The 20,372-nt window shown below is 34.2% G+C and overlaps 1 protein-coding gene across 2 annotated transcripts in view; it reads left to right on the forward strand.

Annotated features, from left to right (window-relative positions):
• Nucleotides 1-20,096, forward strand: part of nwk (FCH and double SH3 domains nervous wreck) — a 170,166-nt gene extending 150,070 nt beyond the window's left edge. For both annotated transcript variants that reach the window (XM_072545177.1, XM_072545178.1), the window contains one exon: nt 287-20,096. In XM_072545177.1, coding sequence (XP_072401278.1) covers nt 287-475 — 189 coding nt within the window. In that variant the 3' untranslated portion in view covers nt 476-20,096. The remainder of the gene's footprint in view (nt 1-286) is intronic.
• Nucleotides 20,097-20,372: the final 276 nt, after the last annotated feature.

Genomic DNA, 20,372 nt, shown 5'->3' on the forward strand with positions numbered 1-20,372 from the left:
CTGATACCATCAATTTCTATTTTACATCTGGTTGGTTCTTTGCTGACTACCATTGTTTTAGTTTTCTGAGATGAGATCGTCATATTAAATTTTTTTACTCTAATGTCAAATCTGTGGACCAGTCTTCGCAGATTATCTTCATCTTGGGCTATCAATATTGCGTCGTCTGCGTAACAGAGTATTTTTATTTCTTTGCTTCCCCTTGTCTTAGGTCGCTGCCTATTTCTATAGATTATGTAAGTTTCTATAGGTTCTATAGGTTATATACAGCATATATTCTTTTTAGGTGAGCAGTAGTACAGGTAGTGATGGCGAAACAACAGGCCCCAGTACAGCGGAAAACTCAGTAAGTCAAGCACCTCCCGCGACCGAACCTGAAACCAAACAGGTGGTCGGTGGAAGAGCTAGCATCCCAGACGAATTAGAACCACACCAGCTGGCCCGCCTTCAAGACCTCAAAGAATCCAACGCCTAGAAAATATTTTAATTGAACGCGGATTTTTTTGGTCAAAACAAGTACCAAAAAATTATTTATTCATTTTTGAGGAAGTCATAGATTTACATGTGCTTCACACTATTAAAATGCAAACCGTTAACGTGATCAGATATCAGTAGTCAAGACTGCGGAAAAAGGTGTGAGATTCGACGTTTATAGGGGCTATCTTAAAGTTTTATAGCAGAAAATGTTGCAGAACTTTTTGCTTGATTTTAATATATTTTCATCACAGGTTTAAAGTATATTTAAATTGAGATTTATTTTTATTTACGGCTTTTTTGTTAATCAAAAACGTCTACATATACGCAGTGAATGATGAATGATGAAATTATCAAAGCGTAGTGGTAAAATTAAACTTCTCGTTGAAAAAAGTTTCAAAATATGTACGTGTTTGTTTATATTTTATGTTTTTATGCGGTAACCTTATACTAGTACCATGTTATTGAGTTATCGTAATTTGGTCCTTCTTATTTCTCGTTCAACCGATTTTGGCGATTTAAACTGCGCTAAGAAGACCTTGGGACCAGAAGAAGACATGCCACCAAACAATATTTTGGAGAAAACATCATTTTAAAGTTATTTTCAAATCGTGAAATTAAATTCTTACATTTTTCTCATACACAATAAAAGTAACACAAATGTTTATTTAACGGTGTTTGAGTTTTTGAACATTTTTCGAAAAAATTTGAGGCTTATCCCCTTTTGTATAAAAAATATATTCTAGAAAATGAACATAAAATGTAACAATAAAAAATTCAGTTGTCAATATTTTCAATATCTGAAAAGTCCAGATGTTCAATGTCTTCCAATGGTTCATTATCAGCATCTGGTAGAATCTGTTGGCCAGCACCAATTTCTTCATAAAATTTTAGGAAAGCTGGCGGAATAAACTATAAGAGCTAGAAAATATTTTCAATTTTTTTTCTGTTTAGTGTAATAGGCCCACTGTATTTTGATTTTAAATCCCTGGAAAGTAAAATTGACTTCCTCAAACCTTTCTTCCCAATATTAACTGCCTTCTAGCCTTTACTTACAAGATGTTTGATATATATTATGTTAGGTTGTTCATTCACTCCACAAGCTGGAGTGCCCCAGGGCTCAATACTTGCACCAGTATTATACACAGTTTACAACAGTGACATCCCCCGACCACAGCAAGGATCAGAGTCTCTTCTCCTGTTCGCTGATGATACGGCCATCCTCACCTCTGGACCTCACAGGGAGGGTGTACAGCAATCTGTATTCGAACGGTCTCAGCATTATCTGGACAGAGTCATGAAATGGTGCAACAAATGGAAGGTAACTATAAACCTCTCCAAAACACAAGCAATTTTATTTAAATCTCCATATTGTCAAGACGTCCGTGGCCGTATATCGCTCTTAGGAGAAGACCTCATCTTCAGGACCTCGGTTCTCTACTTGGGAGTTCGTTTTACGAGAACTCTCAACTGGAAGGCCGACGTTCAAGAAACCTTAGATAGGATGAGGCAGAGGTTTAACCTCCTGAAAGTGCTATCCGGCAAACTGGGCGGGACATCTTCCAAAACTTTGTTGTACACATACAAGATCTTTGTCAGACCGATAGTCGAATACAAGGCTTGCATCCACACCTCCCTGAATGCACGTCAACTAAACGCCATTACGGCCACTGAACGTCGTATCTTACGATACTGCATGAGGAAGGACTGGTCGTATCCATCAGCCCACATTTACGCAATTTCACAAATAACACCGATAAAGGACAGAATCCTAACCCTCAGCAGGAAGTATGTCCTAAGAACCATAGCCGGCTCGAACAACAGAGCCAAACGAATACTAAAGACACCTTGCAATCATAGAGGGCAAATACTCACCATGCTTCCCTTAAAGAAAGTTCCATTTCCTCCAGCTAAACTTCTCCACAACACTGGACACGAACTTCCTGATGAGTATTTTGAAATACTAGAATCATTCCCCATACAATATCGCAGGTAAAGTCTGCGCGCCAAAAATGCTGATAAAGAGCCGTTCCTACAAACTTGGCTGGTAACCCTGAAGTACCTAAACTGGCATGCTTGGCAGCACCCACTTCTTCTTGTACGCTTCTGGATCTTCTCAGATCATACACATAGTCACCTTCAGCTACCCTCCTGTTTCTTAGTAGTCCACCACTTCCACCTCCACATGCATCATTTCACGTGATTGTCGTTTACCGCACCCCCACAACTCCTAGAAAAAAAAATACGGAGTTTCCCATTCCTTGAAGAGGCTCAGGCCTAAACAAGGTAAAAACAATCTTGTCATGTCAGATGAAAACTTGAGGCTTGATATTTTGGAAAAGTTAACTTTTTCTTTGTCATCTATATGGCTTTTTTTCGTATTCTCGCTTTGTAATTCTTTAAAAGAAAAAAAAATCAGATTGTTTTAATACAATCACCTCAAAGCAGTTTTTCTTTTACATTTTCTCGCTGCTTCGTAACAATCGTCTGGAGTATACACTTGGTTTAATCGATGACGCTTATACTTTTCAATTGCTGCGAAATCACGGTCACATGGTAATCTTGTATTTTGAGAATTTGTATTTTGAATATTAAATGAGTGATATTTATTTGCAACATTCTTAAACACAATGCCTATTGCATCGTTTCTTTCTCTTCTTCCATATGTCATGTGGCAAGTTAGAAGATTTCCACTGTATATACCTATTACTATCTTATCAGGTGTGACAACATAACAAAATAGAAATAAACATGTTCATATACTGGTAAATATTTTTAAAATAATTTAAAATTCTATTTTTCTAGACGGCTCTAATAATTTCATCAGCTATTGTATCTGTTTGGCATGCTTCATATTGATTTTTTGAGTACTCCTCTTCGTTCGTCATTATATGTTCGGTAGTGTAAATATAAATGAAATGTAAATAAAAATATTGAGGTTATGCAACAAGGACCAGCCATAGACATGTAATACAAATATACTGACTGTCCCAATACCGTTCCACCAGTGCGACAGAGAAAACTGACGCAAAGCAGTCCCTGCATCTCTTTCTAATGGACCGGGTTCGTTAACCACACGACCTTTCTATTGCTCATATAGGTCACGCGGTCGATAAACCCGGAGAGTTTTAGTAGTGTCAGTTTTCTCTGTTGCACTGGGGTAACGCAACTGTATTGCAACAGTCAGCCTATTTGTATTATATGTCTCTGGGACCAGCCATAAACTTTTAGGGTTAACGTTTTTGAAAAATTTGACATATGCAGAATAAAACGTGTACATTATAAAAGGATTCTGTGAATCCGTTTAAATATCAATACGTGGACATAAGTAGATACGTTATAAAAGTACTAGGAACAAAACAACGATTTCAAAAGTATAGATCCGACAGCTCTTTTAGGTTTAGATAAAGATCTCCTGTGTCAGTATCGAAAAGCAGTTGTTAAGTTAATAGCTTAATTTAGCTCCAGTATGAACAATAATAGGTTTTATTGAAGGTAACTATCAAGTAAACATTATCTGCCAGTTAATAAAACTTTTTAGCTAAATGTTTTATTTGGTTTCGTTGCCATTTTATTATTAGGCATTTTAAACCACACAACATAACTTTTTCCTTCTTGAACCGATTCAAATTTGATTATATCAAGCTTTCGACTACATTGTGATATCATGCATATATATGCGTTAGCATTTTTTACTCCTTTATTACTCATAATTCGCAACGAAACATTCTGCTTTACTAGATTCTACCTGAGTAACTTTTTATATTGTATTTTCAAAATAATAACTTTAAAATGTAAATTTCAAAGGCGTTTACATTTATTGCTATTTCAGCTGACTTATCTTTCAACGCTTTACTGAAAATATGTTTAAAGTCTAGATTGGACAGCATTGTCGAGAGAATACATCCCTGTCATACATCTTTCTGAATACTTATTTCCCCAGTCAGGGAGCCTTCGAGTTTTAATTTTGCCGTTTGACCTCAGTATAATCTTTATATTATTTGAACATCTTGATAATAAATGTTTAGTTTTTACAAGATTGCCAGTAGCTTGTTTAACATCTGCGCATCTCTGTGCTAGTACATTTAATGCGAACGGTGCTTCTCTGGTTCCCAAACTATTGCGGAATTCGAACTGTATATGGGATGTTTCACTTTCACATTTATTATAAATCTGGTATCTATTACATAAAAAGACTTTTAATACATTATTCATTATACTTATAATCCGATAATCGATCATAGTTGGTGAAATTTCTGTGGAATAAAGTTTTGTTTTGAGTGTTAACTACTTCTTTAACAACATCTTTCTCCATTGTCTTAGTTAATTTATTTTTTACTATTCATAATATTTCTGATATTTCTTCAATGTTTATTTTCATAAATATTTTATAGGTATTTCTTTTTCAAAACGAAATCATAGTTAGGGTCTGTAAAAGAAGCAAAAAAAAAACAAATCAGCATCATTTTGCATTTAAAAAAAGGCTTTCTGTAAAGCTACCTTCCATAGACATATATAATACTTAGAGAGCGCTACACGATCTAAACCCGTTCCTCCAGTGGACAGAGAAAAAATATGCGAGCAGTCCTTGCAACTCTTCCTAATGGCTGAGGTTTCTCGACCACGTGACCTTCCCACTGGAGATTATTTCGTAATGGAGATTGTCTGCCCTCATTAATGTGGACTGCATTTCTCGATACCATCCACAATATAATTTCTACAAATACGACCTTCCGTAAGATTTATAAAAACAACCTTAAACCCTGGATAAATCGAACAACAATAAAACAAATTAATCCCAAACGACATCTATGGCGGTAATTTAAACACACCGGGCTTCTCAGTGATTTCCAAAGCCACCGCAGATTTTCAAATGCCTCAGAAACATCACTAAAAACTGTAAGCAAATGTTACTGAAAGTGTTAATATTAAAAAAGTCTACAAATACATACTTTCCTCCTTGACGTCTAAAGTTTTCATTCCTCTACTTCAGAAACTCAACCAGACTTTATGCTTCTCTGATCAAGATTCTTCCGAAACTCTCTCCTTAGCATATTCACAGGTTTTTACTGAAGAATCGAATGATGTCTATCTACCTGCTATTAACTGTAATCGTGTCGGCGCATCTTTACAGCAAGTTGAATTCACGGTGAATCATGTCAAACAACACTTAATTAAACTCCGCACAGCCCCTTCACATGATTTAGATGGTTTAACACCAAAACTGTTAAAAAGATGCTCAGATACGCTTGCAATACCCTTAACGTTAATTATGCAAACTTCTTTCATCCAGAATTCCTTACCCCCTAGTTGGAAATTAGCATCCGTCACCACTATTTTTAAAAAAGGCAACAAACTCGACCCCAACAATTATCGTCCGATTATCTTGCTGCCAGTAGTTGGCAAAGTCATGGAAGCCATTATTTCCGAGGAAATTTCCTTCCAAATTCCTTCTCCAGGAACATGTCATTCCAACACAACAACATGGATTTGTCTCTGGTCGCTCTACTCTAACCAATCTCCTACATTGTTTTAACGACTGGACGTCATCCTTTAACAGCTCGCAGCCGGTCGACGTTGTTTATTTAGATTTCTCTAAAGCCTTTGACCGTATACCTAAGCGCAGACTTCTACACAAACTACAACATTTCGGAATTCGCGGTACTTTACTTCGTTGGATAGATGATTTCCTGACAGATCGACATTACAAAGTTAGAGTTGACGAATCTTTCTCACAGGACAGGTAAGTGGAAAGTGGAGTGTCTCAAGGTTTTGTCCTTGAACCTCTGCTTTTTACGGTTTATACCAGCGATGTTCCTTATTATGTTTCATGTAAAATATTGCTCTACACTGATGACACAAAAATATATGCCAATTCGATCACAAACCAGCTAACCCTCCAAATGGACTTGGACTTTATTTTAACTTGGTGTTCCCAGTGGTTACTATCCTTAAATGCGGAAAAATATGTAGTGTATCTTATTCGGAGATGTTTCAATGTAATCATTCTGTAAACTTTACACTCTTTACGTAAGACCCATACTTGAATACACTGGACCAACTTGGTATCCTGATTTGGTTCGAGACAAGACTTTGTTGGAGAACGTTCAAAGAAAAGCCACTCAAATTCCCTTGGGACCGAGAAGACCTTCTTATGCAGAAAGACTTGGTATGGCTAACCTAACTTCTTTTGAACTTCGCCGACAACGTGGAGACTTAATTAAAACATTTAAAATATCTAAATTCAATTTTGGAAATCTCGATGATATGTTTACCATAAATCAAGATGAATGCCTCAGAGGTCATTAGTTTGAACTAAAAAAATAAAACTTTTCTACAAGATCAAGACAGAACTTTCTACCAAATATTTCTTTATATATAATCTTTTTTCTCTGTCGCACTCAATGAACGGGTTTAGATTGCAGCGCGCTGTCTATGTATAATATATCTATTCTACCATCAAACTCCAACCTAACCTAACATAACCTAACATACTTTTTGTCTAGCATTTATTCTTTGACCGAAACATTAGTACAGTTGCCTGTTTTTCTATACGAATACGATCTTAGTTCGTGAGTGGAACTTATTGATTACAGATAAAGAAAAAATAAATGTATATAAAAATAGTTTTCAAATTAGCGAGTAAAATAGCAAATTGAGCTTTAAACGTTAGATATATAACACTAAAACGAACTAGCTTTTAGATGTTTTTTATAAAAGTGAATAAATCATTAGCACCTTAAAATAATAAAGGAAGAACCATCGACGACCGATTGTAGAATAATGAAAAATACTACACCTAGACAGTGAGTATTATTACAATTGCATCTTTAGACCTGTTTCAGGTAACTAGAGTCGATGCACTCTAGCCAAGCGGGACCGACGACTTTACGTGACCTGCAAAACACAGTGGCGGTTCGTTACATTTTTAATTTAAAATTTAAATCTGCATTTGAATCTACGTTAACCTTGATTTTGGTCATCGAAACAAAAACAACATTAAAACCTCTATTAGGTGATCAGTGAGGCACGAATTAGAAAGTCAAGACCGATTAGGCACCCAATAAAAGAGCCTCGCTGTTTACCAACCAAATAGCCGTAGCTTATTTTGATGCATATATTTAAATAAATCTATTTTCGGTAGTCTATGGTCTCATAAATAACATTCTCGAGACGTTTCTCTGCATTTTAAAACCAATAGTTACTTTTTTCGAACTGATACCTGTCGTATCTCGTACCTTTAACACGTGTTGACTTTGACTGGATATAGATATGATGAATCGCGCGTATATTCGTACCTACTTTGTTACCTATTTGTTAGTGTTGGCGATATTTTCCTGTTAGGAAATATATTTAACTAGATCATTAAATTGAGTTCCTTTGTTATATTATGGATCAAATTAAGTCGACGCCAAGCATCTAGATTATGGATAAAATTCAATTACTGTCTAAGTTGAGTTGGAACTACAAACAAGTTTTTGTATTTAACAAATACCAAAAAAAGACACAAAGTTGTTGTTATTTATTTCTTATTAACTATACATCTAGTTATAACCTACATCTGGAATATTACTTCTCAATTACTATACCACGTTCATTTCCAATATAATCTCGAGATCACACTGATCGGTGGGTGGGTCGTGTCGTCACAGCTTGTCATTGGTTAGAAATTAACTTCTCCTCGTACTCACCGATCACGTGTCTAAAACTGTGATCTCGAACTTATCTTGTGAATGAACGTAGTGTACACGAATAAATTTTAATAAAATTGTTTTTAACACGTTCGCTGCCGATTATGAATTTGTGAAAAGTTATTTCTGTGTACTTTATGAGCATTTATCGACGGTTTTATCAATTTAGACATCGTACATTTTAGATTTTTGTTAATTAGTCATCGGACTCTGTGAGTTAAATTCATAGCAGGAACCCATCTAATGGTATATTAGTCATAAAAAAATATACGTGTATCAAAACATTAATTCATTTGTAGAATAAACAATATAACACGAGAATTAGTCAAATATAAATTATAAAAAAAAAGAGTTGTTCTGTAACTGTGATAAAAAGAGAACAAAACATGTTCTCTCTCATAATGAAATTTGCTAAAACATAGATGGACACAAAGTAATGGAGATTTTGGACATAGTGAACAAAAATATCTTCTTTATTTATGTAATAACTTTTTGGAACATTCCTTGCATACTCAATTGGTTCTAAATATTGTTGAACTTATTCCTTATACTGTGAACTTCTACTGCAAGCTTGGAAGCGATAAAAGAATTAATATCTTCTCTAGAAGTTAAAAGATTGCAGTTATCTCCTTTTATTTCTTATAAATGTATTTTTTTACTTTTGCTTTTTTGCTCTTTAGCAGCTGGAAGAAAGTCTTGGACCCATTGTTCTTGCCTTATTAGTTTCCTTCTAGTGAGCTTTATAAAGAATTATCACTATTCGGGATCCGGCAAGCCTCTCACTTACTCTCCGTTACTACTTCTTTGAGGGTTGTTTGGTGAGAGTAGAACCATTGCTGTCTCGCGTTATCAAAGGCTGGATAGTCGCTCACAAAGTATTCGGCTGTCTCTTCCTTGTCCTCACACCTGGGATGCATTGCTGAGCCCACAAATGTTTTAATATCTCGCCAGGTTAGCGTGAAATCTGAGGACCTGTACTACCTCCCAAATTCCATCGCTACTCAAAGCAGTTAGTTGGTTTCCTAACAAGACTGAGCCGACGGCTGCTTTAGTCTAACGACAATCCAGTTTTACTGTTCCATCGTGCCAGGTGTTGATCTAGAGACCACTTCCGTATATCAGTTTTACATTTCTGATACAACACTGGGTAAAATGATTCAGTTCTAAAACACACCTTCTCTGTTACTCTACTTTGTATCATTTTTCCTAACTGCTACATGGGCCGCCACATGCCCCCCAATATTGAAATACCCAGGCACTCATCTAACAGATACTTTGTTATTTTGAGCCTGCAACTCACTCAGAACTATAAAACAGGTTGTTATTCAGCTCTGTTATTTGATAGGATTTATCAACGCTTTCAGAGCTGATTGGCTATCGGTGTACATAATTATATCATGATCCTGAATTCAAGTTTCAATCATTGTTTTTGCCGCTTCCTGAAGGACCAATGTCTCCGCCTGAAAAACACTAGTAAAAGCTAGTCCCATCGGACAAAGTAAGATCCCCATTCACGAAGACCATTTTTGCCCTGGTTTTCTCAATTCTCGAGCCATATAACAAATTACCGTGCCCCTCGCACCTTCCGATACCTCCAATACACTACTTTCAGTTTAAATATATGATCAAGGGTCCAGACCGGAGTATGGCGGAGTTTTTCGGCATCGCCTGCATGGAAAGCATCCACTAACTTTCTTCACATATGTTTACATGGCTACGAAGTTTACCTTTCCTGCCAAACAGTGTCTTGTTCCAAATCTCTCAATCCGATACGTGAATTTATATGCCTCTGCTTTTAGATAAATATCTATACGCAGTATCTTTAGTAAAACTCTAAGGCAGCTGTGAGAGTGCTCCGTAGGTCCCCTGAGTTGGGATAATTAAGTTCCTATGTCAATTTAAAAAATGATGAACAATTATGACGGAGATCTTCGTCCAACAGTGAACAAGGAAAGATCTAATGATGATTAGTGCAAGAGGACGAAGGAAAACACTAAATTGTTCCAAACGTGTGTGGAATACAATAGGAATGCAATATCTCTAGTGTATAATGGCAGCAATAGCAAGATTTGATACAATTGTAAATGAGTAAATAATAGCCAAATTAGAGCAGCAACCCATATTTAATAACTTTTATTTGTACAATTTTCGTCAATTCCTTAACATCTTGTTGAATATGTAAACAGTTTCTAGCTCGTGGCATTCATTTGTAAGTAAAGAATTAATTTAATCTTATAAAAAAGATTATTTATGTCTGCTTTTGAATGACGTACAAATATTAGAAATTTTAAAAAAGCTTTAATTTCTGGGTATGGTGCAACAGAATATTGGATGAAAGTAAAGACTATTTGATTCCAAAGCTTGGCTTTTTAGGACAATCCAATGCTTTGTTTAATCTCGTCAATTGTTACCTCTTGCCATAATTTATTTTTTTCGTCGTTTTTGTAACTGACCATGTTAATCAACCGCTTTACGGTTTAACTTGAAATAAGCTAATTAAGTTTTGTCAAGGGACAGTGCAGTTTTGTTCAAAATATTTGTTCCGTTATAAAAATAATAAAGCTTTAACGGAATTATAAGCCAAAACGAATAAAATTTTGGGAGCAATTATGTGAGAATATTACTTGAATGAAGTAGTTTAAAAGAAAACGTACTCGTTTAGTGAGAAAATATAAATTCTCGGAAGTGAACGTGTTAAAGGGAACCACCGACAACCTGTTCAAGAACAGCGGTTCAATATACATCAAGAAAGACAATCTATCCATATCTAGTCCAACCAGAAAGTGTAGCAGATGAAATTTGAGATAAATTATTAATTAAGGACAAGTTTTTTATATAAACAACAACAGCTCTGCTGCTTTCACTTTTAAATACCAGTAGGTACAATAGGAATAAATGTTATATCTGGATAAAATCCAACAATAATAATTTTAAGTAATCTAGATGTTTAAGCGTTGTTAGTTTTCGTAAAAAATAAAGTAAGAAGAAAATCGTGATAATTATCAGAATTGATGGTTCCAGGAGACGCACTTGTCACTCATGACAAATGATATAGAAGAATATCAAAATAACTGTAAGCAATCTAGATGGGGATTTAGAATATGTAGGTAATCACTGATTGCCAATAGTTTAGTTCATTAAGAGTACAGTTATTTATTCTGATATCTCAAGCAATCCCTTATAAGAAAATACAATGTCAAATTATCATATTCGAGTAAATCTGTCTTCATTTCTCTTTTTCTTACTCCCTTTATTCCTTACCTTGCCTCTATCCTCCAAGAATCACGCTTTCTCACTCATTATTTCCCTAGCTCAGGCTTTTTTTCTGGCTCTCAATGTAAAAGGTATTTCTGTATTTAAATCTTTTATCACCTTTCCATTATTGTCAATCACAAGAGACATCGAATGAGTTCTAAGGAGAAATTATTTGAAGAGGCGAGTGGAATAAAAGACACGGAGTTCTGACATAACTCGTTCATAAATCGAATATTACGAAAACCACTCCATAGAATTCTTCCTCCGTATCTCTTCCTTTTTGACTCGTTACAGGGCAGTTAGTAATTATTTTGGATGATAATCCTCTACCTAGAAAGAAAATTTCTCACAAGATGAACTGAAAACGGTAATGCCGATTCAGACTAAGGACAGATTCCGGTTTGAAGAATCAGTTCCGCGTATTCTTTCATAATATTTGTGACAGTTATCACAGAGGAAAAACTAGGAAGAAATAATTTCAGACAACGCTCTATATGCCACGAAAACAATATAGCATTACAAAACTGATCCCGCTAAAGCCTACAGTCCTTGAAATATTACACAATCTCTTCTTCCACTAACTCATTTACTAAATATTTACTTATAGATAAAAAATACATTAATGATGGTCACTTATCTTATAAAACTCTTGTAAAGTTCAAATACCATTGATTATTAAAGTAGTTTGAATTATCCAAATTTCCATGCATACTTCTAGATCCCCATCTCGATTAATGTAGTCAAATCTACATAGATATTAGAATATGAAGATAGACTGATGGCAGTTGCAATAATGGGTACCGACACTTTATGAGTTTGGAAAAGAATCTTTGTTGATTTTAGAAGGACTCATTTTTATAATACTCTCATTAACCTATGTAGTTTCGTGTCTCGAAAAGTAATGTACCGATGACATATTCTAAATGATTGTTATATCAACGAAAAAACGGGTTTTCAAATAGTAAGTGTAGTTTTTAAAGAATACATAACCTCACATAACCTATTTTTCAACTCATTTGTAAATCTCCATAAATTAGAAATTTGCGTGGACTACAAAAGAGCATAAGTCTAAGCAAAAACTGAATTTTCGTACAATATTTCATTGGAAGAATATTATGCTAGGTCTTATTACACTCTATAATGATCAGTTATAGCAAACTTTGTATGGTGTTTAAAAATTATTTGACTCCTGTTATTAGTGCTCCAATTTTAACTTTCCGAATCAAAAATAGCTGTTTTCGATGTTATCAACATTTCAGATTCTACGAACTACTTTTCGCTTGAATCATTACTAGAATCAATAACATCTAACTTAATATCCTGAATATGAAAATTTTCAAGGTCTTTTTCCATCTAGATCCTTAACATTATAATATCAATGGGGGTAAAACTTTATTTACAATACATGGGATAATTTTGGCAGCTAATTTAGCTGGAAAACCATCCACAGCTTTTGAAAGAATCTTGTTTTTCATCCAAACTTTGTCACATACATTGAAAGTTGTAGCGTTTAGTGTTTGTAGTACACGAGTGAAGTATTCTCTTCTGAACTTCTTTAAAGATAGGAGAAATATTATCTAAAGGTTTGGGCTCAAACAGGTTATTTTTATTGTTAACAACATTGTTAACTGTTTCTTTAAAAGAACCAATGAAGGAACCATCCATAGTAATGTTTCTAGCGAATGTTAAAAATGAAGGAGAAAACTGTGTATTCTTCTTCTTATGCCACTCCTATCGGAGATTGGAAATCATCAAGGCTATCCTGACCTTGTTTACAGCAGACGTAAAGAGTTCATTAGTGGTACAGCCAAACCACTCTCTCAAATTACGCAGCCATGACATTCTTCTACGGCCTGGATTCCGTTTTCCTTCTATTTTTCCTTGCATTATATTTTGAAGTAATGCGTATTTATGTCCTCTCATCAGGTGACCCAAATATTTGAGTTTTCTTCGTTTGATCGTTGACAAAATTTCTGGGTCATTTCCTATCCTTCCCATTACTTCAAAGTTTGTGACTCTTTCAACCCAACTTATCTTCAGCATTCGAAGGTAGCACCACATCTCGAAACTTTGAATATTTTAATAACGTGTGTAATAGCGTGTTAAATACGTAGCCCCTTAGCATTCTTAATCGTAGAGGGATGCTTATATCTCTGTTGCAGAAGAGTTTCCTTATTTCAAAAGCATTTGGGTAATGATTATTCTTGCATACAACTTTTGTCAATTTTTGATAAATGGCCCTGCAACGATAGTGCACTATCTAATGTCACGCCCAGGTTTTTTTGTACTTATCGGATTTAAAGCAGTAAGTTAAGTTCCCTTCTACAAAGTTTCTTGTCCAAATGTAAGTACCGAACTTCTGGTTTGGAAGTATTCGGTTTGAGTCATCACCTGTGGAAATATGTACCCAATATTTCTAGGTCTGTCGTTAAAACTGCTTCCATTCTTACCTCATAGTGAGGGATCAATGGACGGCGTACCCAAACTTTTTTGATGTTGTTTTTGGCTTATCTTATCCGGCCTTGTGGTACAACATTTTTAAGATTCTTCTGTGGATTGATAACAGTATCCATGACAATTAAACACCTGGACATAGAGCATGTTATATATCAAAGGCTGTTTGTTTGCAGGGGATTCGCGTAAAAGTTTGTATATTAAGTGGTATGAAACTGAAAATCTTTACTGATTTTTGGTAGCTAGCGAATACTTTATCTCCTTCTTCATGTGTTTAAAGTAAGGAAACTGCTCTCCAAAATGTCTCACGCGTCTCACAAAACTATTTAACATCCAATTATACAAGCGTATTTGATTCATTGTACAAGCATTAAAGCAAAGAGGTAATAGTGTAAATAATGATCTAGATTGTCAGAAAGACAAGCATTCTGATAATGTTATAAAATGCTTATTTAGAGAAACGATGGCAACATTTAGAATACATAATAGTATACTATTTATTCGAGACATCAAATTTGTTTAGTTGATTGTTGTATTACTATTAGCAATAAATTAATTTGTAAATATGTTTATATGTGTCTTACCATAGTAGTTTTCTGTTTACGTGAAGGAATATCGTTTAGTATGCGCGTGTACTGAACAACAGCATAAAGGTCTGTATGATTTATGTTAAAATTGATGAACGTATGGAAAATCTGTTGAACCATTTAAATGTTCTTAATAAAAGTTAAAAAACCTCCACGATATGTTAATATTTGTATATTTATATGTATATTAGATCGTATTTCATAACATAACGCACTTTTTGTACAGGTTTTTCCACCATTTACATCAAATAATTTCTTTGAATGATGCAATTACATATTTTTGATCTGTTCGCAGATTAATAACTATCTAATGTTATAGATTCCTAGTAATTTGTATACTTCATTGTTTAAATCTACATACAGAAAGGAACTCGTCTACAACGATATACAAGACGACCCTTAACAGAGTATATTAATGTCGTGTTTTATATTTTAACCTTCATTCTTTTACAATGTACATGATGTTTTCTGTAGACCGTACATAAAGCGTATCATTAAAAATAATGGTATTTGGAATCTGAAATTTGAACTTTATAAGCATAATTATAACTGATTTATACGTCTAAAATATTTACTGTTCGCTGTCACTTTCGGTAAAACTGGAAGTTGCCATCATTAGCTATAAATACAAATAATCTTCTGAACGTTTATAAGTAGTAGATAGGTAGCAACTTCAGGACACTTTGACAAGTAAACATCATCATGAGATCATAAAACAGCTATCCTTGGAAGATGAGCCAGTATTTCAGTGAGCTACTGAACGATACGAGACACCAGAGATTACACGAATAAACCAATCGATCTTTCAGTAATATAAGTAGAGATACCAGCTATGGAAGAGATTGCTGCGGCCGTTAAAGAGTTGAAAAACCACAAAGCCTCGGTCATGCACTTGAAACAAATAAGGGAAGCCCTAGTTGACAAAATGTATAAGCTGATTAAAGACGTAGTGTAACCTAGATGATGTTAAGAGACTGAAATGAGAAAGTGAACGTTCCCATCCTTAAAAAGGGAAATACGTTGATATATAAATACAAACTACATGGGAATCTTCCGTCTGAGTACATCATATAAATACATAAGTATCGGCACTATTTTGGGACTATAGATGTGTATAAATAGTAGAAAAGTTTTACGAACATATGTAGTGAATGAATTTGACGTTCTGCAGAAATATTTACGTCTGGTCAAAATTAGTCTTCACTCAGCAAGCATTAGAGTTAAAAGAGAAGAGAAAACTCTCAGTACCTCTAGAAATAACAATCAGTTTAAGGTAAGGAGATGTACTACCTACTGTGTTGTTCAACTTGGCTGTTAAAGGAATTATAAAAAGGTTACCAGGTGAAACCTATTTAACCAATGATCCAAAACCTAGCTTATGCAAGATGATTACCATACATACAGACACAGCTCTGTTTCAGCTGAGTTTCCAGAGAAAAAACCAAGTTCATGCTCATGTCAAGAAACCAAGGGGAAACATAAAATCAAAAAGTTACCATAACTGGATACAGGTACGAGAGAGCGACAAGTTTTAAATACCAAAAGTAAGTAACCAAAAACAATTCTGTGATGGGGGAGATTAAAACCAGGATAACAGCGACTAACAGAAGCTATATAAGTATACTGTAGTTCTTCAAGAGTTATCATCAGAAATACAAAAAAGTTCTTGTACTTAAGCGTGATCCGTCCAGTAGTGATGTACGGAAGCTAGGCATAGTTTTTGTCCAACAAAGATAAAGAAGCTTTCACAAGGTGGAAGAAAAAAGTCTTTGGAAAAATGTATGGATCATTTTGACACTGTGAAGTCTGAAGGAACTATAGCTGCTATTTATAAAACCAGACTTGCTGATTGAAATAAAGAAAGGGTAGCCAAGGTGGTTAGGCTGATCGCGAAGAATCTAGAGAACTTTTCTCAAAAGTCAAGTATCTAGCGAGAGAATTCAAACCGCAGACACAGATCATCAAAGATAATAGTGGAAATACCATAACAAACACAGACGGTATCGCAAAGGTGTGGAAACAATATTCCGAAATACTATTCTCTAACAACGATCCAGACAATAATACAGAGAAAAGAAGTTATAAAAAAGAACCCCAAATATTGAAATTAGAAATTAAGGCGGCAATTAAAAAGCTAAAATTCAGAAAAACAGATGGAAAATGGAATAACAGCTGAAAAACTCAAAGAAATGGGAGAATTGGGGGTGGAAGTAATGCTTAGAATTTGCAATAAGATCTAGAATACCGGAAAGTGGCCAAATGACCGACACGGACACGGAAAGACCCAGACTTAGACGGATAGACAGGGTGTAGGATGATCTAAGCAGATTTGTAACACAAAAGTGACGGCAGCGAAACAACAACCAAGGAAAATGGAAAAAGGTACGATAAAGTAAGGTAATTTTTTTAAGGAATTTCGGATTTCAAATCGTAAATACGTGATCTTTCCAAATAGTATTTCATTTTTTAGCTTCCCGAGAAAATAGTTGTATAATTCCATTCACATTGATCAATCCATCCACCATTCCACCAATTTAAAAAATACAAAAATATACAGAGAATAGTGACCTACGGTTTTATTCGAAATGATATCGAGCTATAGCAATTTTAGAGTTACTGTTATCCAGAAGTCCAAATTTTCAAATCCAAACCCAATTATTTTAAGAGATAAGTTTAATGTACACTCTACCTGAAACGCCTTGTATATATTATAATGTATCACTGAATAAGATAAAAACAATAATACACAACTATTTTATATTATTCGTGTAAAACTATAAATGTAAAAGTGGGGGTTTTTTGAGCACAGAAGATTTATTTTTGTTTGGTGGTGGTCAAGATTTTCCTGTATTGTACAAATATGCCAGTTGTTAGGGTATAAAATATTCGTAAATTGCTACCGACTTAAATAAAAATATTGCAGCGATGATCTGTTAAGAATTTGATCAATATACGACAATTTTTTTATATTTCCTTCGTGTACGTCAGTAAAAAAATTAAAGTAAATTACAAGGCTGCCAGGAAGGAAAAAAGTTTGTGAAGGAAAACCAAAGACTAAAAAGTTAAATATAATCCCATAGTTGATGAATTGCTTGAAAACGTCTCCAAAATTCGCTACACAATAGACACGAAATTCAATAATTACAAAATACAAATTAATTTGTATTTTGAGAATGATTTTAGTGGTCTAAATCAAAAAATGTCACAAGAAAATAGCTTCGGAACAATATCGTTTGCATTTGGTTGTGAGTCTCTTGCTAATTTCTTAATATTTCAAATATTATATCTTAATAACACAACAATAAGCTTTTTATTATTATTATATTATATTATATACATCCTTATTAATAATAGAATGGCATGACGCATGACGCATGGTGATTATCTCTATACCTTAGGCAACCAACGATACCCATGTTAGTAGTCCGGGTTGCCTAACAATATATCATAACATGACCCTTTTTTACTAAAAATTGTGTGTACAATTCAACACGTTCTACAATTCTTGTGTTATTAAAGTTGTTTAAGGGTTGAATGCTCAAAAAAATGAATTTTAATCAAATAAAAGACAGATATCGAGCACAGTTTTTATTAAATCTTGCCCAAGTACTTCCGCTTCCTAGAGCATCTTCAGGGGCATTTCTTCAAAAATTGGGCTATCCAACAATATATGGAGAATGTCATAAACATTAAATGATACATTAACATAACACGACACAAGGACAAACAGTTTAAAAATTATTAAAAATCGATTAAGCTAATATTGGGTAGCATCAGGAGAGATAATGAGAATGTGTTATTGTTTAGTTAAGTAATTTTCACTAAAAAGAGACCTTCGAGGTTTAATCACTTGCCTACCCGAATGTGTAAAAGTTTTTATGTCTTCTTTGTGAGTTGTCATTAAAGAGCCTTGATTGTCATCACTAATAGAAGGGTTAATCAAAAGACTCTGAGGTTTAAGGGAATGATTTGTTTTTAATAAATGCTGTCTATTACGACGATAATAACCACCATCTGGGGTTCTATAGAAAGGATCTTGGCGTAGGACCAATACTCCCACTGATAAATATGAGATTTTTTTATACATTACTCGCTCTCCTAAAAAAATATCCTGCAACAGTTTTGAATATTGATCATAACATTTTTTTCATTTTGTCATTATTCAATAATTTTATGTTTCAAGTTCTTTTCAGTAGATCGCAGTTTAGTCCTTATGGGCGTGATATTAGGAGCTGAACTGGGAAATATTTACTAGCCTATATTGCATTTCTATATTGAAGAAACGCAATATAGGGGTCTGTAACTGATTTTCGACATTTATTATACTTAGTGTGAGAAGTAATCGACCAATAGTAAATAAGTTGATTTGGAATATTGAAAAACGTCTATAACTAACTTTTGCCACGGTAATGTTGATGGAAGATGGAAGAGTAGTCGTTCACATGAATTTGACTTACGAAATTTTAAACATGGCATACACTGTTTAATTTCTTTTTATGTCTACACTAGTATTGGGCCAAAATACTACTGTACGGGCTTGTCTTAGACAACGGTCCACTTCATGAATTAATTCCAAAATTTGGGGACGCTTAACAGTGGGAATTACCAAAATATTCGCTTTAAATAGCAGTCCATTTACTTCATGTATATCATGTCGAAAATAATCATCTATGGATAAAAATTTTCCCGGAATATATGTCATCACAAGGTAATATAATAGTAAACCTACCATCATTCTTTTTAATCTTGTGGGAATTTCTGATAATGGTTTTTTAAAAAGTGTTACAAGTGGCTTATGGTCTCTTGTCCTTTTATCCTTACCACATGGACTGCGCATTTTCACTTTAGTTTACATTTTCTTCGTTTCTTATCTTGTCTTTTAGATAGCAGTAATCGTTCCATTCTTTCAATTTCCCGTTTCCGTACATATTAAGGAGATTTCCTCGTGTCCAGACGTCTTTCTGGAAGTTGAAATCAGGTATTTCCAATGACAAGGTCGATTTCTTGGCATTCACTAAGTTATACAAAGATATAATATCAAAAAAAATTAAATAAAGCGGTAGTTCACAACTTACAATGTTTTGGACCACGTTTTCGAGCATTTAGCCTAATATAAATCCTCAGTAGATTTACAATATTGGGAAAGACTAAAAATCAAATTATACAACTAGCAAAATTTTGTTAGGAATCGTATTAAAACAATTCAAAGCAGTGCGAACCATATGTTACGCCTTCATATTACTAATCAGTAGAGAATTATGGTAAAATAAACAACTAAGGTACTTAAATAATATACAAAACTGAATTAAAAGCACAGTTTTTGATTTAATACTCGTAGTAACTATCCTACTTTGACGTAAAAGAAAATCCTGTTAAATATTTTATCTCTGTAGCATTCAAATACGAATAGACATACCTAACTCCTGGCCTAAACTTAGAAGACTACAAGCTGTTTATGCGATTGTATTGATTCCCCGTCTTCTTTCAGCGGTGCCTTCTTATTATAATCTTCAATCTTTCACCTGTAGATATTATGTGATTATTGTTTAACCCGTACAAAATAACTTGAGATTCGAATCTGAATAAATCATCCATTCTGTGTAATAAATATATTAAATAAATTTATGCAGCTGATTATGATTGTTTATTTAATAAATAACACCAAGTTACCCTCTAAAGAAAAAGACTGTAAAAATAACCGGATGGAGCTAAAAATTTTTTAACCCAATAATGCCCAGCTTTGCGTTTTCGCAACAGTTGACATAGCCCACTATGGCGTCATTTTTTGGAAAATGACACGACTTATTCGGGCAGTCAAAGTTCAGATTTATTTTACAACAGTTTCCTATGTACAATGTTTAAATGGGAATTGGTCGCAAAACTTCTTCTTCTGGTTCCTATCCGTTTCGAA

This window comes from Diabrotica undecimpunctata, chromosome 9, assembly GCF_040954645.1.
Source record: "Diabrotica undecimpunctata isolate CICGRU chromosome 9, icDiaUnde3, whole genome shotgun sequence".
NCBI classification, from domain to species: domain Eukaryota; kingdom Metazoa; phylum Arthropoda; class Insecta; order Coleoptera; family Chrysomelidae; genus Diabrotica; species Diabrotica undecimpunctata.